This window comes from Falco rusticolus, chromosome 4 (assembly GCF_015220075.1).
Source record: "Falco rusticolus isolate bFalRus1 chromosome 4, bFalRus1.pri, whole genome shotgun sequence".
NCBI lineage: Eukaryota > Metazoa > Chordata > Aves > Falconiformes > Falconidae > Falco > Falco rusticolus.
In genome coordinates, this window is record NC_051190.1 from 36,476,269 (window position 1) to 36,502,052 (window position 25,784).

The window sequence follows — 25,784 nt, forward strand, 5'->3', positions numbered from 1 at the left end:
TCTTCTTGATCTTTTAATTTACAATACAATTTGAGGAGAGCTGCAGATGGCAAATATTTCTTTAAATTTAGTTATGAAAATACTAAACATTTTCATCTGGTTTAGTTTCATTTCTATGTTGTAGCAATGACAAGACTTTTAGATGCATGGCTGAGTTTCCCTGAATTAATTTCATTATGTACGTCAGTCAATTTCAGATCATTTTATTGTGTATTGTCTAAAGTCTGCACAGAGGCCACAACTTTACTAAAAATCCTGATGAGATTACTTAAAGTACTTTATTTTCCCATAGAGCTGCTGTTTATCTCTAGTTGTTTCCCATCTGTAGCAAAACAAGCCTGGATGGGGGGGCTTTTCCGCTGGGGAAGGAAACAGATAACAAATTCACTAGGAAGACTTTTGGTTGGGACAGTATTGACTGTGAGTGGGGGTGGGTTGAGAGAATGTTACTTTTTGAACTTACATTTCAGATCTGTATACTGAATTTCCTGTTTGACTGTAGCTGGCTGCAAGCCAACTACAGATTTTTAGCATTTTAAAAGAACTCTCACAGTCACTTCTTCTACTTCTGTGATAGTTTATTGGGTTTTTTTTGGGGGGGTCGTTTGTTGTGTTTTTTTTTTTTTTTTTTTTCAGACACCCCTTGATCACATTGCTCCTTTTTATTTTTACTTTTATCCATTGATAGTGCAGATGAAGAAACCTACATTATGTTTTCTGAGGTTGGTAGAAAGTCTGTATTGGGACTTATAATCCTCCTCTTTACAGCCTGTCCTACAGGATGACTTTGCTGCCAGGAAAAGGGAGAACAAGGAAAATAGAGTAGCCAGACTGCTGTTGAGAATTCACAACCCACGCTTGTGCAGCAGAACTGCAAACAAGGAGGGGAATTTTTTTCACCCTCTTTCTCTATGCACCCCATTAAACTTTTACAGGGGATGATTTAGCTGCAGTGAGTCACAAGCCTGAATAAGTTGCTTGTAGCAGCTCAACTGTATTCTCAAAGTCTGATTGCCTTAGGACTTATGTAAATGATTAATCAATTAACCCTTTTTTCCATATCAGCCTGGCACAAAAGGAGCTTCTGTAAAAGCTGTGTGTTCTTCATTGTAGTACCAGGCTGAAAGCTGCAGCAGTATGCTTGCTTTGGTTTATCATGCCACAGGCCCTTAGTGGCCTTTGGGTTTTCAGTTGTACATTGAGTACAATAAAATTTTCCTTCTAAGGATTCTGGTAGAATGTAACATCTCTTAGAATTAAACAAGTTGTGAGCAGCAAAGCTTCTCAGGGGCACTAAGACCCTCTTGTCTTTTTCAGTTCTCACCACTGAATTACAATGGCTTTCCACTTGTGGTGTTCTTTGAGTTTGTCGGTCCCTTTTTGTCTTTAATCTGATAATGTTGGGAGATTTAGTCAGTGTAAGGCAGTGAATTCTACTTTATGTTGGTTGGAAATCTTCAAAGGGAGGTACAGAGCACTGTTTAACAAGTTTAGGTCTACTGACAATGAACTTGCTTTACTTGGTAACCTTTTGGAGGTTTCCTTAGAAATTATGGCAGTCCTTGAACTGAAGGTTGAAAAGCATTCCCTATGAATTAGACATAATTCTTGTTGGGCAGCTGTTTAAAGATAAATGTGCAGACTTTCACACAAAGTCAGCTGCAAATGTTGCTTGGCACCCTGGATTCAGAGGCAGCTGGAGTCAATGAAAGCTCTGCTTTTGATAACAGTAAACTTCCTATCAGACACAGGTAAGAGCTCTTGTCAGCCTCAGCAAAAACAGCTGGTGCAGAGAGGAGGAGTCACTGAGAAGTGATCCTCCTGGAAGTTTCCATAGTTGTCTTCTGCTTCCATTTTTCATGTTTTCTGTCAATCTCCTGATGCATCAAAGGGTAGGAGTTGCATAACTGTGGACCTAGCTGTCAACTTGGTTTGAATTTTTTTTTTTAGGAGAAACCTCCATGCATGTATATATAATAGGCATGTTCTTAAGCAATAAAGTCAATATTTGAGTTGAAGAACTTTTCATTTCATGTGCTGCTTTCTGCATTAATGCATTATTTCTAATGCTATGTCTGTCATAAAACATGTTCCTTAACTATCATTCGGATATGCAAGTATATTGGTAATATCTACGTTACCATATTTCTAATCAGAATACATGCCCTTGACATTGAGATGCTACAACAGATGGCCTGCTGTGCATCAGTATTTAGACATGAAGAATGTACACAGATTTTCACCCTGCTGCAGTTATACCAGTTGAAGAGTTTAACATACTTCTTGTGAGCTACCGTTTTTCCTGGTTTGCTGGTTCAGCTGCTCATGTGAAACATTTCAGTCAAAATAAGTGGGATAGAAGTCTATATTTTAAGATCTTTGCAAATGCAGTTCATTTTGCGAATGTGTGAAAACAAGATTATTGTGAGGTTGGCAGTCCACATAAAGACAAGCAAGTTTGGCATAGAGGTGAAATAAAAATGAGAAATAATGAAAATATTTAGCACAAATCAAGGAGTCAGGTTCTCTCTTTTTGTTAACATTTTTAGGTTATTTGCGGTGTCTCACTTATTTGCTTCCTTTTCAGGAAGCATTAGGTTTACAGCTCTGTAGATTTCATCTTAGAACAGATCTGGCTTGAGGGTGTCATGAAGGAAAAAGGTGGAAGGAAGTAATACAGAAATCAGAATCACATTGCTATTGTGAATATCTTCAGCCATATTCTCCAATGGCTGCTTTAATGGTCTGTTCTGCATTAAGATTTTCTGGATATCAACTAATCTAAAGTTGTAGTACCCAGAAAGAAGAGAGAAGGTAAATGGTCTAACATTGTTTGATTTAGATTTAATAGCACAGAAATTATTAGAGTATGCATGAACTCAGATTTCCTGTGATGCATTAGGGATCTGGAGTGAAATACACGGTCAGCAGAAAAACACAGTAGGAAGAGTTGAAATGCAGTGCTTGAAATTTGAAAGAGGTGAGACTGTAATTTATTTGACTGTAAATGACAACCTCAGTAGGAACACAACACTTTAATCTTCAGGATATGTTATGTATTAAAGTAATTTAATGCTGAAGACAGATTTGCAAGAATATTAATCGTTATGATTCAGATTTATTCCAGTCTTGGACTTTCAGAAACTACGATGAGATCTAATGTAAGGGATATTTCATCCTGGATTTTCCCCGTTATGTTTCTAACATTTCACTCAAGTCTGTGATATTCACCATTGTATAAGATTAGAGACTCGGCTAGAGTTCCTTAAGATCTGATCCAGTCTGGCAGGTTACTGGTTGTAGTAGTTTAATATTCTCTGAAGTGCTCTTTATTCCCTAACCTCTTTGTATGGATTTCCCTTTCCAACTGTTCTTCTGTCAGCTCTGTTACTCATCCTATATTCAGCACATGGAGTTTGTAACAGTTCCTCGGAAAAAAACAGAAAACCCAAAACCCTCTAGAGGGAAATTTCTGAGCATTGACACAAAATTCCACATACAACACTGGTTCCATTTTCACCACATGCCCTTTCCAAAGCAAACAGCTTGCTTTCCTGTTAACTGGGAGGTGTGAGGTTGCAGAGCTTCGGAGCTGTGTGAATCCCATTGCTATCCCAGGAGCAATGCTGTTTCCTCTCTTCTTTCCTTCCTCTTCGCTTCCTGGAGCTTTATTTTCTGTCAGAGGTCCATCCTTTTTGAATGACTGTCAAATGCTTGTGCAGGTGGCAGAAGTGAAAAAGTGAAAAGTGGAGCCTGGAGTCATCGCAATCTCTAGTGGGATCAGAGATGGTTGATTTGAACTTGTGATGGGGTTTGGAAGAGAATGCTTAGTACACCTAGTTCTTGTTCAGACCTCGGGAAAATGTAATGAAACCCAGACATGTTTCAGTGAGTAAACTGACTAAAAATAAGAATAGTTGACTTTGTGATTCTGAACCATATACTTAAGCTTTCCTCCATAATACTAGATTTCATTCTACTGGTGACCGTTGTGGTTCTCTTCAGCACTTGTTGGCATGTTCCAGGATGAGAGTTAGAGACCAAACAGAAGTTGTAATTAGAGGGGGTGACACAACGGAAGATAATTCTTTCTGAATTGCACAACAATTCTTCAGATCATTTGGATTTTTGAAAAGGAAAAAAGCAGCAGGTGGGTGCTTGTGTTTTCAGTAACATATTTGAAAGTGTAATAAACAGAAATTACCCAGCCAGTACTCAAGAAATATTTAGTAAGAACTAAGGATGTACATTCTTAAATATTGTTTGCTCTTCACACAAACGATCTCTCTGGCCTAAAGTACGTTGGCTTAAAATTAAGTAGGGGAGAGCTTCACAGTGATTTCCCTTGAGCTGTTTTGCATGGACAAAGTGCTTTTAAATACAAGCTTTTGTATCCGCCGTTCTGCTGTTTTTGCCTGATATTTCTACTTTACTTTAAAAATAGATGAGAGGTTACCATCTCAGAGTGGAAGCTCAGGGCTGAGTATTACAGGTGGTTTATAGGACAAGGGGTGTCTGCTTTCCTCCTCTTCAAAAAAAAAATCTTGGTCTCTAGCTGTGGCAGTAGTCCTTCATCAGAGCAACATAAATGCTGGACTTGCTCACAGTTTGCACATGTGTGTTGTCTGATATCAAAGATGTTTCAGCCATAATGTACAAAATGCTGTTGCCTGCCCTAATCCAGGGTATTTAGTGGACAGAGCTGATTTTTGTGGCCAGTTTGAGTGGCTCAGCATTACAGAGTACACGTTGGGCTCTGTGAAAGAGGAGGAGCAGCCTCTTTTGCCAGTGCAAGCTGTACTCTGAACCACCTGTCCCGTGAGTGCACACCCTTGATCACCCAGGTAGTCAGCAGTTGATGTACCACTGTCCTGGAATACTAGGGAGCTCTCCAGAAGTCTGTTTTATTTTGGGATAATGGCAGAGATGATGACTCCTTCCCTCTTTTTTGTTTTGGGTTTTTTTGGGGAGGGATGTTTGTTGGTTTTTTTTTTCAAGTATACATTCCAGAAGACTTCAGCTGGCTGTTCTGGATATCAGGAAGAATTTTTTTTAAACATAAAACCTTAATTAAGATAATGAAATGTAAAATGAATCTCATGTTACTGACTGCAAGGCAGAAAACCATCAGATGACAGTGAGGGAGAGCACAGCATAACTGCAAAAGAGGATGGGGAAGAGGGGCAGGGATAGCCACCAAAGTCATTGCATTATTTCTGCAGATGGGTGACCTTTTGATTCCTATAGCGCAGTCTCTGTCTTTGGAACTGTCATGAGCTGCCAGATCAGTCTAGTCACACCTTTTGAACACAAACAGGCAGATGAACTCCTTGATTCAACAGCTTCTTAAGCCGTTCTCATTAGTGTTTTGTTAATCATTCAGACTCTGGCTTTCCTCCCCTCTCCCCTCCCAGCACTGGGGATTTCAAGGTTCAGCTTGCATAACAGGTAATAGCAGGCATTTCCTTCTCCTGTGTCGGGATATCCTGGCGCCCTTCAGTCTCTCTCTGACTGTGTTTAAAACGGACTTCAGCACAGGAAAAAAAAAAAAAGGGCAAAAAAGAAAAAAAAAAAAAGCAGCCCAGTCTAAAATTAGCAACCTTGATAGAAGAAAGGCACACGGCTGTCCACTCTGCTGTTTGTCAATGAAACAACACATCTAAACAGGGCCAGAATGCATTTCCTCTCTGGGAAAAACAGGCATGTCAACTTTTGGGGAGGATAGGAGGGAGTGAGAATAAAGCAGGCATCACACAGATGACCAGGGAGAGCTATCCAGAAGGTATCCAGAATTTCAAAGACCATAATGTATATGAAGAGGCTGTAGGGAGGTCCTGTTATGGCAAGGCTATATATTTGTCTCTTGGTAGCATGACTGATGCTTGAGGGTCTCACTGCACATGGAAGCTGGATCAGATGCTTTGAGAGTTACAGAACCTCTGCAGTCTTCTCCTCTTGCTCAGATTTCAGGTTCATCATCCTTAATGGGTGTTTAATGCTGTGAGGACCATATTTAAATGACCTAGGCCAAATTCTGATGATTCCGATCTTGCAGCAGTGTAAACCCAAGGTCTCAGTAGGCTTATACCATTCTGAATATTCTGAGTTTTTAAGATTGAAATTAAGATTTTAAACAAAATGGTGTTACTTCATTATAACCTGCTGTTTACATTAATAATAGTGATGATATATTTTTAATCTGATCTTGTAAGCAGCTTGAACGTTATACTCCATTAATGACAGTTTCATGCATGGATATTTTATAGGATTTGATTCTTGGTGTAATGAATACTGAGTGACTTAATGTAGTAAAGAAAGGTATTATTACAGAATGTTTACAGTTTGTTGCCACCACTGTTAATATGGAATTATGATAAAATCATTTCTTCCTTTCCTCATTCATTTCTGTATACAGTCTGTACATGCGAATTACTGTGGGAATTTTATTTATAATAGTCAGTGTTAGGAATTTACTTCAGCTGTCTTTGCTGGATTGCAGGTGTATTTGTCTATCAGCATCCAGCTGAGGAGTCATTGAGTAAATTTCAGTTCGGTAAAAGCAAAAAAATCCTGTTTCAGCAAGACTTCAAAAATTTCCTCGGCCATTCTGCTCTGCTTTCAAACAGTTCCTTTGGTATGTTTTGTCCCGCTAAATTGTGGGATTACATTGCATCCAGTTTATTTCTTTCATGTTTGCCTTCCTGACTTCATAGGAAATAATAAAGGCTTGTTTTTCTTGGTTGGCAGAAAACTCATTCTGATATATCCAAGATAAAAGCTTCTATTCATGTATTGCAGAATCTCACAGGGAGAGCTTTTAAGAGACAATGAGCTTACTTTTTGATTTAGACCTTTTTGCTATTCATTGTCACTTGAAAGATTTATAAAGTAAGAAACTCTTTTCCCACCTGGATTTAATAGAGCCTAAGTATTTTTCCATCAGTAAAAAGAAGTGGACTTACTAGCAAGTTGGAACACAGCAGCTATGGCCTCCTCCCACCACTGGGTATCCTGAGAAATGATAGGTAGCTCCATCAGGCCCAGGACGAAGATGAGCTGGCCAGCAGTCAGAGCAACAGTGGCGATGAGGTTACAAGCACGCATCATGTCAAACTGCACTAGGGAAACATAAGAAATAAGCATAAAGTTAAAGTGATATAAAATTGGGAAAAATAAAATACTGGCTGAGCCAGGTATGTAAAATTTGTCAGTCCATAGAAAATGATTCTTGGACACTATTCCTACTCCTAGTAGTCCCTTGCTTTAACTGCATTCCCTGTAGTCTGATTAAGGCAAGATTTTATTTAGGATGTGTATGGAGTCTTTCCTGTAGTTATACAGCATCCTATAAGTATTGCTTCAGTGCGAAACAATCAGCTAACTTCCAAGGATGGCCCACAGTGCCATTCTTTGTAAAAGAATTAAGGGATATGTTTAGATCAACTGCCCTCGGCCTTATGGGTGATTTTAAGTTCCCAGGCGTCAACTGAGAATATTGTATGGTGGACACAAACAGGTCCAGGAAATTTTTGAAGCACGCTGAAGATAACTTCTTGGCGCAGGTACTGGGGGAGCCAACTAGGAAAGGTGCCCTCCCAGGTTTGTAGTTTGTGAACAGAGAGGGACTGGTGGGTAAAGTGGTTGTTGGTGGCTGGTTTAGTCACAGTGACCACGAAGTAGCCAAGTTTCAAAACGTTGGCTTCAAAACTTCAGTGCTGGATGTGGGGAGAGCAGACTTTGGGCTGCTGAACAGCTAGTCAGTAAGGTCCTCTGGGAATCCGCTTTAGAAGGTATTGGGATCCATGAGTGCTCACTACTTTTTAAGAGTGCAGGAGCAGGCAATTCCAGATTGTCAAGAGTCATGCAGGTGGGGCAGAAAGCTGGCTTGGCTAGGCAGGGATCTTATTCTAGAACTTAGACAGAAAGGGAAAGTGTATGGCCAAAGAAGCAAGGACAGGTGCTATGGGAGGACCGCAGGGATGCTGTTTGCCACTGTAGGGAGAAAATTTGTGCAGCCCAAAGCTTGATTAGAGTTCAAGCTGGCTAGCACTGTGAAGGACAACAAAAAGAGCTTTTAAAAACATGTTACAGCAAAAGGAGGATCTGATGGAACATTAGTCTGTTCCTTGATGAGGTCAGTCACCTCACAAACAGGGACATAGACAAAGCAGAGGCATTTAATGCCTTCTTCACTTCTGTCTTTAACACCGATGATGGGCCCTGGGACCCCAGAGCCCTGTGTTGGAAGACCGTGACTGGGGGGATGATAAACTCCCAGCCAGCCCTGAACTTGTCTGAGACTTGCTGCTCCAGCTGGATGTGCATAAATCTACGGGCCCCGATGGGATTCATCCCAGGGTACCGAAAGAGCTGGCCACTGGAATCACGGGAACTCTCTCAATTATTTTTCAATGGTCTTGGGAGTCTGGAGAGGTCCTCGTCAACTGGAAGCTGCCAAACGCTGTCCCAGTTTTCAAGACTGGTCAGAAGGAAGACCCTGGCAACTACAGTCCTGTCAGTCTCAGTTCAGTGCCTGGTAAAATTGTGGAGAAGGTTATTCTGGGAGTTACTGAAAAACACTTGAGAGACAACACAGTCATTGGTCACCGTCAGCACAGATTAACGAGGGGAAGGTCCTGCTTAACCAGCCTAATGTCTTTTTATGACAAGGTCAGCCATCTAGTTGACCAAAGGAAGCCAGTAGATGTGGTGGGTTTGGGACTGTAGCAAAGCTTTTGAATACCGTCTCTCCCAGTGTCCTGGGTAAACTGTCCAGCACGTGGCCAGACACGTCCGTAACGTGCTGGGAGAGCAACGGCCCAATGGATCGGGCTGGGAACATTACAGTAAATGAGGTTACATCAGGCCGGCGCCCGGTCACCAGTGGGGTTCCTCAGGCCTCAATTTTAGGGCCAATTCTCTTTAATGCTTTTATAAATTATCTGGATGCAGGAATCAAAGGTACATTAAGTAAGTTTGCTGGTGATACTAAACTAGGAGGAGCTGTGACCTCCCTCAAGGGCAGAGAGGCCTTAGAGAGAGATCTGAATAGGCGAGAGCTGGGCCATCACCAAGCATATGAAATCCAAGAAGGGCGAGTGGCACGTTCTCCACCTGGGATGGGGTAATCCTGGTTATGCATCCAAAATGGGGGGCAAGAGGTTGGAGAGCAGCCCCATGGAAAGAGATCTGGGGGTCTGGGTTGATGGCAAGTTGAATATGAGCCAGCAGCGTGCCCCAGCAGCCAAAAGGGCCAGGCGTGCCCTGGGGTGTGTTCAGCACAGCACAGGTAGCTGGTCGAGGGAGGGGACTGTCCCACTCCCCACTGCCCTGGTGCAGCCCCCCCTCCAGCACTGTGTGCAGTTTTGGTTGCCTCAGTACAAGAAGGGCATCAGCCTCCAAGAGTGTGTCCAGGGGAGCATGGCCAGGATGGTGAAAAGCCTCAAAAGCAAGGCTTGACAAGCAGCGGCTGAGGTCACTTGGCTTGTTCAGCTTGGAGAAGAGGAGGCTGAGGGGTGCCCTCATGGCAGCCTGCACCTCCCTCAAGGGGGGCAACGGCAGGGGAGATGCTGGTCTCCTCTCACTGGTGACCAGTGATAGAACACAAGGAAATGGGATGAAGCTGCCTCCAGGGAAGCACAGATTGGACACTGAGAAAAGGTTCTTCGCTGAGAGGGTGCTTGGTCCCTAGAACAGTCTTCCCAGGGAAGCGGTTGTGGCCCCAAGCCTGCCAGAATTCAAGGAGCACCTAAAGGATGCTTCTTAGTGGTATAGTTGATTTTTAGGTAGTCTGCAAGGAGCAGGCAGTTGGACTTTGGTCGTTATGGGTCCCCTCCAACTCAAGATATTCTATCATTTGGTATGAAATATAGAAAACAAACACAGAAATTATTACAGGCAGATCTCTGTAGTCTTGACTAGAGACCTGATTAAAATGTGTCTCGGCTGGCTACTGGGAGATGAATGGAATATATTCATTGCAAAGTTGGGTGCTTTTAGTCAGGCTTTTTTCCTACTTTTCCTGTTAACCTGATGGATGTCCTGTTTTCATCCTTTTCCTTCCTCTCTAGCAAAAGGTGCGATTTGTAAATATCATTGTGCCAGTTCAACTTCTTGTGCTAGTATGTCATTGCTACTCCGAAACAGAAGCAGCTTAGTGTTTCAGTTGGTTTATATGAGAAAAAGAAAGGCTCTGGACATGAGTATTCTTAACTGGTTATAAGTTTAGCAGGTGCACTGCCTACCATAATTTGATTCCTGATCTTCCAAGGAGACTGCTAGGAAGTGCAGAAAACAAAACTTGATACAAACAAGCAAGAGTAAACTTCACTGGGGTAATCATTGAGTTTGTTCTACTTTTCTGAGTTATAAAAATGAGTTTACCCTTTATTTCCCCCTCATATGTCATCTTTAGCTTTCAGCACTCTAAATAACAACTCATGATTTAATTAAAATTTAATATAATATTCTATCATATATGAAAAAGTTAGTTAAGAACTGTAGTCCATTAAACTTTTTCACATTGCTATCTTCTTAACATTTTATTCATACTTAGTATTTTGGCTTTTCCTAGTGAGTTAATCTGTGACGGAAGAGGAAAATTATTCCACTCAAAAAAAGAGTTTGTTTCATTTGATCGTGTTTATCTTTCAAAGTTGTCCTTTCTAGCACCGGGAGCATTTAGATCTCTTGCTGTGTTGAATGCTTACAGGTCATGAAACATGTTGGCTAATAACAGAATCACATTCAGATGTCTGAGTTTTGTAAATATCAGTAAAACTTTGAGCATTTGGACTGTTCTTCTGGTTTTCAATGTAAATGGACTTCATAATACTTTGAGGACCAGTGCTTGCTGAAGAGATATTAATGACTTTCAAAGGAGAAGCGTACTAAGTAAAGAGCAGACTTGCAGCTATTATTATTACTGTAATTTGTCAACAGAGCTATCTGTAATGTTAAATTAAAAAACAGCTATAATAAATTCTGTTGCCTTGTTTGTATATAGTATGCATGAACTTTTTTTTTTAAAAAAAAAGCCTCTGTTGTTATATACTCTCTAAATGTCTGAAGCTTATCCCAGAAATACATTCTACCCCTTGACATAGGAAGAAAGACCGAATTTTTGCCTTCACTGTTATTCAGACTTCTTTTAAACACTTAACTGTGTTATAAATTCTTTTGGCTTTGCCACAGATGGTATTATATCTAGCATACTAAGAATGGTAAGTTTATGACTGTGACTCAATTGAATTCCAAAAGAATTTGTAATAATTTAGTCTTCATTCAAACTCCATTCTAACTTGCAGTAGTAACTCTATTCTTCTTGCAGTAGAGCTTGTTAATTGTATTCAGCCTGAAAGTGCCACTCTGCAGAAGACTGTGCTTGTTTACTCATAGCCGTTGTAACTTTGAGTGTTGTCAGCTCAGCACATGGCAATTCTATTGTACACACACAACCCTAAGCTGAGCTCCTGTGACGTGAAACCTACTACCCCAAAAGGTGGTAGTTGTGGAAAGCAGCTCTGGCCTCCTTTTATTGAGGGCAACCAATGGACAACACTGATCAAGAGTGTGCAATTTCAAAGCATTTCTTCAGAGCCTGTACCCAAAGATGTTGAAGATGTAAATCATGTTGAGGAAGGCCAAGCCACAAAGCTGTCTTCCTGCTCAATCCAGGAATAAATATTTCTCATCTCTTATAAAATTATCTGCCCTATAGTTTTTGTAAGAGCTGTGAAATTTAGTGTTTACTTCTGTGCTCTTTTACTCTGTCGCTATTTTAAATTATTTGTAAACCAGAAACTCCTCAGTAGCCAGCTTCAGTCCATTCTGATGTGTTTTCTATAGATTTTATAATTAGTATGAATTTAGGATCATCTGTTCAACCATTTCAAACGTTTCTGCTTAATTTACAGTAGCCATGACCCTGTTCTACCTTTCTGTGGCCATTGCAGACTTCATCAACTTTTGCAGAATTATTTGTTTAGCCACAATTTGTAACACAAGTTCATAATGGTTATAACGTTTGCATAATTACTGGTGGCATTTGTGTTAACGTTTTGCTTCTAGAATCTATTGTTGAAGACTGTCATGACATGTATTTTGAATGTCCCACTTTTTTTGTTTTGAACTCATTATTGTTAATGTCACATGTCTCCTGAAGTTTAACTGTGGAAGGAGTTTCCTTATAGCTAAGAGGTGGATACTTCCAGCAGAACAGAACTGGGCACTGCAGAAGGTGTTTTTTCCTTTGTGCATGTCTGACATAGGTGAAGGAGGGAGGGCAATCCAGAATACATCTCTGCTTTATACATACCTTTCCTTCATCTCCCTTAAGATGCAACTTTGCTGTTGAGAACTGGAAAGGGGTAGACACTGAATGGCTTCAAAACTCTGCTCTAAGCGGCTGTTGTTCAATATAAAATGCCAGTCTCTGGCTTTTTCTTTCTGGAAGCCCATCTTGATCCCAGTTTACTGTGAGAAGTAGTTAAGTCATGGGCAGGGTATCCAGCTGGGTCTGCTGTACAGCTGGGGGTACTGGCTAATGAATTCTGCTTTGTTTAAAACACAGTGATCAGTCAAGGGTCAAAACCCAAACTCCAGGGATGAGACCAATTCAAATTCCTTGTTGTTTCGCTCACTTCCTAGACCAGATGCATCCATCTGGGTTAGAAATGTTGATTTGATTTTGTTATTTGCAAGCAGCAATTTTGGTTTGTTATGTTCTGTGGTAGCCCAGGACTATTTGCACTTTGCAGAAGTAGGTTATCCATATTGGGGAGTAATTTGCAGTGTTTTGGGATAATGTGGAAGGATGATCTCACTGAAAAATCAGATTATGCTAATTACTTAAAACGTGAGAGTTTCTTCTACTTTTCTGTCTGCACATAGGGAAAAAACAATCATAAGTGGGAATTTAAGCTTTTTAGTGATTAAAGCACAGAGTGTGTATGAAGGAAACTAAATGGCCCAAGATATTTTAGTATTTGTTTAAAACATCCCCTGAGAAACACCACTTTCGGTGAACAAAAATTTTAATGCAAACTTCAGTCCAGCTTCTGTAACTCATTAAATCATCAGCCCTGGGGAGAGTCTAGTGACCACATGTTTACTCACTGTATAGGAACAGTACTGACTCCCAGCATCTCACTGCGGCTTCACCATTCCCTGCCGATCATCTAAGCTGCAGGAGCTGACTCTGAGCATGCTGTTATCACATCCCTGCTGTGGGACACAAAACATGTTACATCTAAAAAATGCTATTTAAACTTTGTAATTAGGTGGACAGGTATTCATTATGCTTAGCTGAAGGATAGTGCCACCTTAGGCTGCTGCTAAGTTGCTTACATCTGTCAGTCTATCCATACTTGAAATCTCCTGAAAAATTTTGCTTGTTTCTATGGATTGTTTTGGTGTTAAACAACTGCTTTAGCTGTGTTTAACTTCAGTTTTCTTTTAACCAAAAGTTACCCTTTTAGGTTATTGATTTTAAAATTTATTCCAGCCAACTGGAGTTCTGAGTGTAATACCTTTTCATCGTTGACTTGCTTTTTAAACGTTACTCGGTTGTTAACCCTTTTTCTCTGTCAATGTAAAACAGCAGACTTCATAGGAGGAGTTTAATGGTTGCTATGTTTGTGATGAAAGAAATTTTTAAAAAAGTATTATATCAGTGCTCTTTCCTTGCTATAGTTTTTGGGTTTATTTATTGATTACTTATTCAGTGAATTACTGAGTATGAGTTCTGAGATGTACTTGATAGTCTTCATAAATGCTAAATGTTCATATGTGACTTTATTCTGGAAAGGAGGATAAATGGTTGCATTTCTGAAATGGAAATTTCTAAATAATTATGGATGGAACTAGTAATGCTTCTTACGCTTAAGTTGCTTTACTTATTTTTGTAAGAACCTGTTTTCAGTTGCTTGTAACTTTGCTAGACTGCATTTTCTTAGGCTGGGTGTCTGCAGGCTGAGATCATATTCTGCTGTAAAAATTCAATCTAAGTAGGTCAGTAATTAGATTTTTCTCTGATACAATCAAGAGCCTCTGAGTACATGGTTTTCCTCTGGAACCTGACATTTTGCTGAGGTGTTCCCCTGAGATAAGGGATGCATCTCCTGCTGGTCCATTAATATTCACTCCAGTAAGTAATTTGATAAGTCCTTGTGACACTGCCTTAAGAGAACCGTAGCTGACAACCAAATCCTTTGAAAGCCCAGCAGTGCTAGGCATGTTCGTCACATCATGGCTCTGTTGTCACAGAGCAGTGAATATGCCACAGTATTGGCTACACTCTTGGCATGTGTTCATCCAGCCACTGTGGTACCAGACACTGAAGAGCAGAGAGCAAAGAGTTCATTCTGTCCAAGCACCTCACTGCAGGGCTCTGCTGAACTCCACTTCTCATTCCTGCCTCAGTTACTAAGCCATTTGGAAAATAATAGTTATGCTTCTGCATTAACTTAAAAGTTTGAAGCCTGCCCGTGGTTGAGGTTGGGCTTAGTGTGTGGGTTTGTAGAGCAGAGTTCTACTTTTTCAGCCTTTTGGAATAATTTTTAAAATCCACATTATAAGGACTTTAGAAATGCAAAGCCAAGCATCCAGACAATGGGAAAAGCCAGAAAAGTACACTGTCACCTAAATGGGCTTAGACTGTTTTTTCGTAGCGCTTTGTGAAAAAGCTGAAGTGGTGCTATTCAGACTGGCTCTCTGTTTGACTTCTGTCTTGCTAACTCTTACTAATGGTTTTGCTATTAACAAAGTTGAGTTCCAGCCTGGAGAACTGAATTCCATATTAATAAATAATTTTTAAAAAGCCTTCTTTATAATTCTACAAAAAAAAAATCCACTTTAGCCAAACTTTTGGCAACCAGTTGTGTGTTCCCCTTGTTTCAGATGTCAGCATTGTCAGCAAGGAGCAGATCTGCAGAAACAGTCTCTACAGCTGACATGGAAGTCAGCTGGAGCTGTGCCTTGAATATCAAGATCACTATGAAAATGCATAGTACAATTATGCTTCATTTTAAAACATAGGAGATTCAGCACTTTACTGTTAAAGTAGTTAAGAGATAATAAAGACAATAAATAGAATCACATCTCCCAAACTTGTGTTCTATTTATGAAGTCTGGACTTTTAATTTTTTCTGCTGATTTAAATTTGTGGTATTTCTTTCGTTAACCTCTTGAGCTGTTTTTTGGAGTATGAATTAGAAAATACATTGAAACACTTCAAAGGTATTTGTTAAACAAGCTGAAACAAATGCTAGCAGCTTGTAAGGGCACCTTTGCATGACTGTGGGAAGAGTTAATTAAAGCACTGCCTCTTTGAAAATGATATTTTCATGGTCTGGATGTACACTAACTTCTTCGAAGTGAAACAGATCTGAATCTAGTTTTTTTTCTTTATTGGTTTGTACCCTTTCCACATTATGATGTTGTCTGCATGTCTTCCTGTAACGACAAGACTTCATCCTGACAAGGAAAGTCTCTCCCTCTCTTTTCTTTTTCAGTCTCTGTGAGCAGCCATGCAGCTTTCAGCTACAAGCTCAATACATTCTGTTGCTGGATGGATATCTTAAAAATGAGAGCAGTCACATAATTTGCTTAGTTTCATCTCCTGGGTGGCTTTCTGGAGTATGCAATTTATGCTTTTTCATTTAAAAACAGTAATTAAAAAAAAAAGAGGCGGAGGGAGGAGAAACCAGTCTATTTCAGCACAACTAAAAGAATGTGCTGATGTGACAAACTGGTGAAATCTTCCATCCCTTTAGGTATTTTGGAACTTTATGATTGAGCTTATTTGAGTGTGAAACTTCATATTTGAATATTTAGTTTAAAAGGCTTACAGATGTTATTTGGGGAGAGAAGACTGGTGGTTTGTTTTTTTAACAGCTTCAAGTAGTTACTTTTGGAGTGAAGACATAGCTACATCAACTATTTTCAACATAAGCAAGTACTTACCGTTAAATGACGGGGATCTTTCAAACTCAACATCGAGAACCCTTTTATATAGTCACCTATTTGAACAGACTGTAGATAGTTCCTGTTGGGATGTTAGTTGTCTACATGTTATGGTTTGCCTGTTGATAACCATCAGTAGGATGTTCTGTGTTCGTGCATTTAATCTGAAATTTTCAAAAACTCCATAGCCATTTTCACTCTTAATGCTATATTTGAATTTAGAGTCTCAATAGTGAGAGTAATCAAACATTATTTTTCAGGATAATAGTTTTGTGCAATGCATGGGAAGGTACTCTATTGAAACATATATTAGGTTCATTTTCCTGTCCTGAATCCCGAAAAGTTTTGAACTTTTCCAAAGTAACTACACAGCATAGTAAAATCCACATCAAAATGAGCCTTCACTCTAATTTGGAGAGTCAAACCTCTTACAGTTCCCCTCCACTGGCCTCTACTGTTAAATTGGTAATTTCACTTATTTATATATTGATCATATTGCAGATGTTAAGAGGGGAAGTCACAAGCCCTGGGGAGCTGCCAGCTGTCTGCCCTGCCTCCATCTCTGTGTCACAACCTGAGCAATTTACCAGGCAATCATGTACATAATAGGTTTTGGGCTTTTTTTTTTTTAATCTGATGGTAGTTCCTGTCATCTCCAAATGCAGCTGGCCTCCTTTTTTGATCTGCATATATTGAAAAAGCAACATGTGTCTACAGCATGCTCAGCTGCTTGACTCAGTCTGGCTTCCATCCAGCCAAATTTCAGAGAGTTTTGTGGACATGGGAGATTTGTGAGAATACAGTGGTTATGGGCACTCAAGTGAACTATTGCCTCTGCAAGCAAGTATTGTCCTTACTCCCACACTGAGAAGCATCGTGCCTTAGCCACCGCATTTCATAGTGTACATGTGTTTGCATAAATCATACATTTAAGGTGTTTGTATTTGGTCTCTCTGGCAGCCATGTAGCTGTTCATGATACCGTGCCTCTCCCTGGCACTGGTTACACCTCCTTGTAAGAACTTGTGAGGACAATTAACAATGGGTATCTTGCTCTGGGCATCTGTAGATGATACATGCTTCCCACTGTTGGGATTTTTGTTGTGTCTTCTGGAACCCTAAAGAACTGAGCAAGGTTTTTATATCTTTTAAGCCCCTCCCTATTCCTGCATATCCACATTGTTCATAATGTTCTTTAGACAACAAGGGACAGACTGTGACCTCGGCTAATGAATAAATCAGCTCCATCTGTCCACCCAGAGATAGCCTTGTAGCACAGCAGGACGTAAGGGCATATTTGTACTGCACAGTGCGGTTAAAAATAGCTAAGCTGATTCCAAGTAATCTGGTGTGTTCACACAGTGCAATGCAGTATTACTGGCCAGGTATTGGGCCGGGATGTAGGTAACAAGGGCTTTGTGTATGTCTGGTTTGCTCTGAGAGGGCATCACTCGTGGTGTAACTACGTGGTCTTGCTACTCAAGGTAGCTTGTGTGACCCTGTGTGACACTGCATCGCTCGATATGCTGTGTCTGCTCATGCATTAAGTGGGCACAAAGCTGAGTATTGAGTACTCAAGACATGCTGTCTTACCCAAGATCTTACTAAGTGTATGCTTCTGCTACATGTGGTCTTTTTTTGAAGGGTTAAGAGATGCAGACAAAAGAATAATCTTTGTACATTTTTAATACATAATACATAAATTTGTAAATTTTGCTACAGCTCTGGAACTGCATAACCTTTGGCAAATTCCTTTGCTCTCATTGAGATGAGAGTTAGGCTGCCTGGCTAGGTTTCCTTAAAGTGTTTTGAAGAGGGGATGTACCGTGAGTTCTTGGTGAAGCCTTTAAGTTTGTGTCGTCTAGTGGTTTGTCCATGTTAGAAAAGCTTTGACAGTTGTCCTTGTAACTGGGCTCTGATTCTCAGCATAAGCAAAGATTTCAGATCTGATAGTTAGCTGCCACTGAAAGGAGCTATTCTTACCCGTCCTAACACTTGCGTCACTCAGCTTGTGCTAGAAGCAGTACCTGTTGGTCTCCTGCTACCACTGCTTAATCTAACAGAAAAATAACCACACAAAAAACGCATCCCCGCCCCAAACCTTCTACTCCAACCCTGGCTGTTTTCTTGCTGTGCTGCTGGTCATTTGAACTGTCTCACAGAAGCTTTTCAGCGTCACAGATGGCTGAAAGAAAGGTGCAGGACTGCACAGTGAGAAGAGAAATGAAGAAGCTGATAAAGACAAATAGAAGGGCCTGAGATCTCCCCCTTCCAGGAGCAGTGAGGACAGGAGCTTGAAGAACAGAGCTGAGGGGTTTTATCCTAGGACCAAAGTAATCCATGTTTCTTGTGTTGTGCCTTACTGAAATAGTTCGCATTGAGATGCTTTGTTTCCATATAGTATTTTTTAATACCGTTTACTCCTGTCCCTGGATTTCTTTTTTCCCCCATTTCTAATCTTTTTTTTTGTCTCTTACAATCTCTCTGCTACAGTATCTGCAATCTCTCCTTGTCATTTATGTCACTTGGTATTTATACCAGTGGTCCTTTACTGACACTTTAATACCCTTGATGCGGTGTTTACGTTGCAGGATTTGAATGCAAAATACCTTAGTTTTCCCCTTGCTCCAGTGGTTTGTGTTGCAGTGAAATAATTCACACAGGTGTCCTGGTAGCGGGGAATTGGATCAGAGAGGTATTTGGTATGGAATTTGACTTTGCATTTTCAGAGAGGCTTTTGGCAGACATGCTCTATCATATCGACTCTTCCTGTTCGTTCCCTGTGCGGTCTTTAGACAGATCATTTACTGTGACTTTCACCCGAAATATGCAAAGCTTCAATTATTATTTGTTTCAATTTCATGTAGTTTAAGCTCATGCAAATCCTGACACAATGAGCTACTTCCATAATTTTTCTTGCAAATCATTTTGCTTGTCTTGCAAATTGTTTTGTTTGAGCTGTGTATGCAATGAGGGGAAAAACCACCTCAGCTTTATCATGTCCCCTGAAGAGGAGCTTTGCCAATGATTTCAGTGGAAGAAAAAGCAGGCAGTGAAAGTCAGTGAAAAATAAGTTTTAAGAATGTGCTCCCCTCTGCCAGTGAGCGAGCCTGCTTATAGTAGTGCATTTAGTTGGCTGTTACTTATATAGTACTTGTACAGAAGTCATCAGTATATGGAAAAGCAAATTCTCAAAGGATTTACAGTTTTTCTGTTGAACTGTGAGACAAATAACTCGCTCTCTCCCCAATATGTATGTGTTTATATTTTTTTAATATCTGCAAGATTGTGGCCTTTTTTGCACTGCTATTGCAAGAACATATTTTGTGTTTATTGTTCTACAAATGGTATCCAAAATACTACATGGGTAACTCTTATTGAGGAAGGAATTCCTGTGTTCAGAAAGTTATCTTTATATGTATGCACATACATACACACATATTTGTGATTTATCCGCAGCTGGCAGATGAGGACTGCCATACATATTACTAAAATAACGTGATTTGTTATTAGACAAATAGACAAATGTGACAAAAACATGGATGGAGAATCAGGCTCATATTGACTATGTGTACAATCCGTGGGAACATTTGTCTTAAAAATGTGCAACAGATTTGTTTCCTACTTAGTTTGTCATGGCACAGCTGTGGAGATGAGATTTTCTTTTAAATGCTTTATAAAGATTCAGAATTGGCCTTTTGCTTATTATTTGCTTGCAGATTAAATAATGAATGGATGCTTTATTCCTATACCAATTGAGTCACTGGGCTTTAAAGTCCTCCTTTAAATTAGGATTTTTAAGAGTGCTTTGTCAGAGAATGCTTCTGGGGATTTGATCATACTATAATTATTAACTTGAAATTTAATGTTTTCCTATCACATTTATCTTCTATTTGACATAAGAAATTGCTGCCCATACAATTTTGCCATGAAACAGATACATCTGTGCCAGTCTTTATAGCACCTCCCATCTTCTGACCTGTGCACAGCAAGAAATAAAAGTTTGTGTGTTTAGAGTGCTGCAGGAGCCAAATTCAATATGCCAGAGCTCATTCTAGCTGTTAAATATAGAACACCTACTTTTAAAATTCAGGAACGGTATGCATGTTTCTCAAGTTAGAACATGGCTTATAAATATTTATTGGGGCAGTGATCCCTCTGATGAAGTTGCAGGTACACATCAAGGACCTTTTTCAATGGTCTAATCTGTTTTATAATGGTTTGTAATTACAAAAGTTCTTTCAGTTAAAAACTAATGTGAAGTTAGGTTTAGGGCTTTATAATGGTTTAGAAGTTTTTTGTTTGTGACTTATGCAGCTTTAATATCAGCAAATGTACAAAAAATATTGCCTCGCAATTTTGTTGGAAAACATGATAGGGAATGGGTCCACATTAAAGCATTTTCTTAAAAGAAATTCCTCTTATATTTGTTTGGTTTTGTCTCCAGAGGGATATAAGAGACTTTGAGGAGGAGCAGAGCATTTTGTTCTTTCTCCGCATTTCAAACCATGAATAAAAATCTATCTGAAATTACTTAGTATTAGTAATGCTACTGTCCTTCAGAAGCATCAGAGCTGTGTATGAGCACTGTCAAAATCTCTGGGAAATCCTACTGTCTGTCAAGGCATGAACTTACAGACGTTTCTTCTGTTAAATTCAGTTCCTTGAAGGATGCAGTTGATCTGACTGACTGACCGGCCCCCGAGGCTCTGCTGCTCCCAGCCCTCGCCCCCCAGCAGCTTGCCCGGCTGCCTGCCCCCAAGCCAGCTGCTGGAAGCAGAGGCTTTCCGTGGAGCAAACCTCTTGGAACCACAGCTAGCTGTGGTCACAGCTGTCGTGTCAGAGATGACCACAGGTACTCCAAGCACAGTTCTGCACTAGTTTCTTAATGAGAGCAAGGTCACATCATTAACGTGAATATGATAAGGTGCACTTTTTGATTATTCTGCTTTATAATTCTCAACATTGGCTTACAGAGTTTCATTATACAAAATTTTTTAACTAGCTCAGTTTAAGCTATATGCATTCTTCAGATCCCCTGAGTCTGTGAATTTGCAAAATCAGAAAACCACCTTGCTTAATGATTTCCATGCTCCCCAAGTAATATACTAATTGTGTTTTTTCACCAAGAAGAATAGTTGCATACATTAAGGCCTGTCTCAGTTTTACATGTTTTTACCAAAACTGTTTCTGTCTTTTCTGCTCCTGGCACTTCCAACAAAAGTAGACAGAAGGGAGAAATAACTTAGCATGGCATCTAAATACTTTGTTTCTTTTTTTCCAAAAATTTTATGGTATTCAGAGCAACTACAGTTGGTGTTTAATGTATTGAGAAGGAAGGAATATGCTTATAGCAGGACCCCAAGAGGGAAGAGCGAGCGGCCAATGTCTCAAAGCTTTAGGCTAACATTGCACAGATTATTTTTTCAAAGTGTATCGTTCTGTACATTGTATAAACCAGCACTATATAGATTACTTTTAGGGTGGGAGGAGAAGGAGTTCAGTCCATCACTGTTGGACATAATTATTCTTATTTTTCCAAATGAATTTGTTTGGGGATGAATGTTAAGAGATGTTTAGAATCAGATGGTTCATAGTGATTTCGGGATTAGGCTATAAATCTCCTGGGGACCAGGTATACCATATCAATTGTAACCTAGTGTAAACAGAGAAGACAAGAGAGTGAACTTACATTTGACAGTGCTGCGTGACTCCTGGAACCCAGCTGACTCAGAACCCCAGCCCAGGGCTTCACACTCGCGCTCCTCCCCTTGCCCATGCCTGGCACTTGTGCTTGCACCTCCTCTGCTCTTCTCTGCCAGCCAGCACATCTTCCAGAGCCCCACGCTACGTTTACGCCCATCCTCCAGGGTCTGGTATACCCAGTTGGGAGTAAAGGCAGCTGCATTGTTAAGAATAAGCGAGACCAGGGCTACCAACACAGCTGTGGCTACCAGTTTCTGGACAGTCATATCTGACTGTCACCTTGCTGCCAGTCTCTATTTGCAGAAGACACGAGGTTTCAATCAGCTGCAGCACATTGAAATTGGACTTGAATCAGAGGCAGCTTCGCTTGGATGTTACGAAGGGCTAGAGGACATCACCGTTCATTCTCAAAGTCAATTCCAGAGGTGTTTCTGATCAAGGAAATGCAAATTTTGTGAGGTAGGTAGGAGAATTCCATAAAATAAGAACACAAAGAAGCTTTCTTAGGTCCTTCCCAGCTTTGGCTTATCCACCTTCTTGCACTTTAATAAGTAATGCCAGTCCTGTGATGAACTGAACGATAGGGAGGTCCATTCCTTGTGACACAAGGTGAATCCAGAAAGACTCCAGTCTCAAGGCAGGAGAGCCAGGGCTGTTGCAGGGGCAGAGGTGGAGATGCTCACCAGCAGTGTCCTAAGCGTGCCGGGTCCTCCGAGTCAATCAGTGCTGCTCTGAAAGCCTTTTTCGTGGGTGCGAACTTCAGTATATCCCGCAAACTGTGACAAATGTCATTCTCTCAAAGCCAAGCCGATCTGGAGGTGAATGCTATCATCCCAGAGGAGCTCTGCAAGTTCGGTGTATCTTGAAGTTTGCTCTGCCGTATCGTGTCCCTCTCTGAAGATCCGAGCTGTGGGTGCAGGGACGGGAGAACAGCCACTGCTGTGAGGAAAAGCCCCCCCCACCTCTCCACGAAGAGGAAATGGCTGTTTTTGTGGCTGTTTTTGGTGAGCCTCAGGGCGTAGTCGGCTGCAACAAACAGAGCCACTGCCACAGCAGTCAAACATTAACAGGATGTGTTTCCTGAAAGGAAAAGACTATGGAGACTTCTAAAGTTGTACCTCCTCCCCTCCCCGTCTCACTCCTCCTCCCCTCCCAGCAGCACAGAGCAGGGCTGCGAGGACCAGGCTGCACATCGCAGGGGAGCCCAGGGAGCAAATCACACGTCCTCTTGAAAAGTAAAAAAAGAATTCCCCAGCCTCAACCCTCGGAGCATCAGGTGTGCAGAAATGGATTGAGGAGAGGGATTTTGAAATGCTTTTTACTGAAAGAAAAGCAATATTGGGGTTAGATGTTGAATAGTGTGACAAGAGCAATGGAGGGGCGTCCACCGATGTCTCCCTTCCTCTCTGCAACCCTGGAAGGAAGCATGGCAGATAAATAAGAAATATAAAATCTTGAGATTCTTAACTTGATAGACAAAGGAATTTGGGGGTCTCTGAAAAGGCAGTTGCAGGTTACAACGTGAATGAAGCTGAAAATCGCTGCATTGCAACTGGGTTGGCACAGCCCCGAGCCTCACGTCCCGCTTTGCTGTGAACGCTGGTGGCTGTGCAGTGCCTCTGAGAAGGCTGGCCACCTCCCGGCAGTGCCCAGAGGCTGGAAAAGCTTCTGCAAGTTGCTTAATGTAGTGCCTCTGTTCACCATCCAGTATAGAATCAACTACCACACAGCAAGCCAGGACCGCAGCACTGGTGCTGCAAAAGCTGCAAGGAAAGCAGCTCTAATAAACAGGTTAAGAAAGTTCTGGAGGACGTTTCCAACAGTCCTTGAACATGGATGTTTCCAGAGGAGGCTTGCAGAGAGCAGCTCTCCATGTAGTCCTGCTGCGGCTGGCAGCTTCTCCTGCCCCTTGGGGTCTTATTGCTGTGGTTATGCCCTTCCTTGAGCTGAGCTGAGCCTGTCAAAATTCTTTAGGCTGAGAAAATACTGTAGAAGGTGTAGTATTAAATAGTATATTGTGAAATGAAGGTGTAACGTTCCGTCAGGAGCCTGGAGAGGGAGTAGTGAGAAGTCGTGGCAGGAGTACCGGCATCACCGCACAGCCTGCACCTGAGATGTTGGCACAAGAGTTCACAGGGGTGTAATTAATAGAATTAGGTGAGAAACTGTTTTGATTTTATAGCAGCTCTATCTTACTAGCTAAGTTATTTGGCCCTTAATCGACAGGTTCATACTGACCCAATACACATAGACAAACTGGAAATTTTTTGAAAGGCAACGTTTTATTTTCTAAGACTTCTTGTGGAGAGGAGCGGAAAATATTTCAGTGAAGTTCATATGCCCCTATAATTAGTTTTCAGCTATTGGAATTGAATGTACAAATCTGGTTATGAACTCACCCCTTCCTTAGTGCACTTGATTCATTTTTAATCCTTAAATGGATTGAACTTTGAGCATCTTAGTACTTTGACAGCGGTATGGCATCTTTTCCTCCTTTTTCCTGTGATTGGTCATGTTTCCATACATCCCTGGTTTTAGAAGTTTCAGTATAAATAACACGCTGGTGTCTGCCATTCTTCAAAGACATTTCCTAACAACTGTATTTTCATATTTTATAAGCCAGGATTATTTGTTACTGTTTTAAGCCTGTGATTGAGCAGCAAGGCAGATGATGTTCATACACAGATAGTGTCAGGAGAGATTTACCTTTAGGGAAAAATCTCTTCTACCCAATCGTACACCTGCTTCTGCCCCCTCCTGTCTTTGATTTTTGTGATTTGTTGAAGTCTGAGTATGTATTTTCAGAAGGGCACAGACTTTCTTTACATGTTACATGCAAAAAAAAAGAAAAAAAAGCAATTGTATTTCACAAAGACTGAACAAATCAGTCTAATAATTTAAAGCATAGTCACATCTCTTCCTCTTTTCACGCCAGTTATTTGGTGTGAGAATATTCAACCTCTTTTTTGAATTCCATCAACATGAAAAATAAATTATATTCTTCCTAAGTTATATTTCTCTTTGAGTGCCAAAGGCACCAGGTGATCAGCATCAGGTGATCATCACAGCATTAGTTTTGTGGTTTGAGATCTATGATACTTGAGAAATTCTTCATGTTACATATGCAAATCTGTGCGAGTCAATGAGTTTACATTTAAGGCAGCTTTCCCAGAGGAAAAAAAAATATCTCATTCTCTCTCCCAAATTGCCTGTTGTTGTGGCTGCAGGTGTGTGGGTGGCTATGCAGTGAGTTGCAGCTGGGAAGAGATGCAGGTGAGTCAAATAGATCGTTTCACTGCCACATCAAACACAGGAGATGGTGCTGGGACTGGTGACAGAGTTGGCCTTAGATCAGGTGCTTTGTCCTTCTAGCTGTGGTGGGGTGGTCATCTCAGAAGAGGCTGCATGGCTTCAAGCCCGTGTGGTCTCTCTCTGGATGGGGACTGCCGCATCACAAACGATTTCAGACTTTTAGTTTTTGCGATGATGGAATTTGTTCTGGGAACCCTGATCGCAGCTTACAGAGCAGGAAGGACAACAGTGCAGCGCTCTTCAGCCCACCCAGGTAACACACCAGTACGGACAGTATCTGAGCAGCAGCGCAAGGTAGCAGTAATTGCTGTTGGCTGCAGTAATTCAGCAAGCATGTGATGACTTTTTCCCATGGCAAAATTTCTGGTGGGTGTTCTTGTCTGGAAGTAGCTGTTTGCTCTTTTTTTCTATGCTAGAGAGTAGTTCTAGTGGTAGGTTCAGTTACTCCATCAAATTTGCAGAGCAGCTTATAAAGCATTTTGGGTGTTTCTGGGTGATAAATCAGTTATGTAAATGTAATTAGACTTTCAGAATCTTAATAATTTAGATTATATCAGATAAATAGTTGCTTCCATGCTGAATTTATCTATTTACTATGTAACAAATTCTGCTTACAGTTGCTTATGTGGAGCATAATATTTTTTTCTGTTATTTTTTAGTAGGCAAATGGCTTTTTATCATTCTATTCAACTAATACCAATATTTAAAGATGTAAAATTGGGGAATTCCTCAAATAAGTAGATCACTTCAAGTCAAAATTAAATAAGTTTTGCAAAGATCTGGTAAATTTTCCTATCCTCATAC

General features: G+C 40.7%; 2 protein-coding genes across 11 annotated transcripts in view; one reads left to right on the top strand and one right to left on the bottom strand.

The window, feature by feature from the left end:
* TMEM204 (transmembrane protein 204) overlaps nucleotides 1-22,741 on the bottom strand; it is a 29,627-nt gene extending 6,886 nt beyond the window's left edge. The window contains exons 1-2 of the mRNA XM_037384023.1: nucleotides 21,655-22,741; nucleotides 6,963-7,118 (exon numbers count right to left, since the gene is read on the bottom strand). Coding sequence (XP_037239920.1) covers nucleotides 6,963-7,118; nucleotides 21,655-21,934 — 436 coding nt within the window. The 5' untranslated portion in view covers nucleotides 21,935-22,741. The remainder of the gene's footprint in view (nucleotides 1-6,962; nucleotides 7,119-21,654) is intronic.
* The window catches only part of IFT140 (intraflagellar transport 140), an 85,904-nt gene that overhangs the window by 44,518 nt on the left and 15,602 nt on the right, over nucleotides 1-25,784 (top strand). The window lies entirely within an intron of this gene.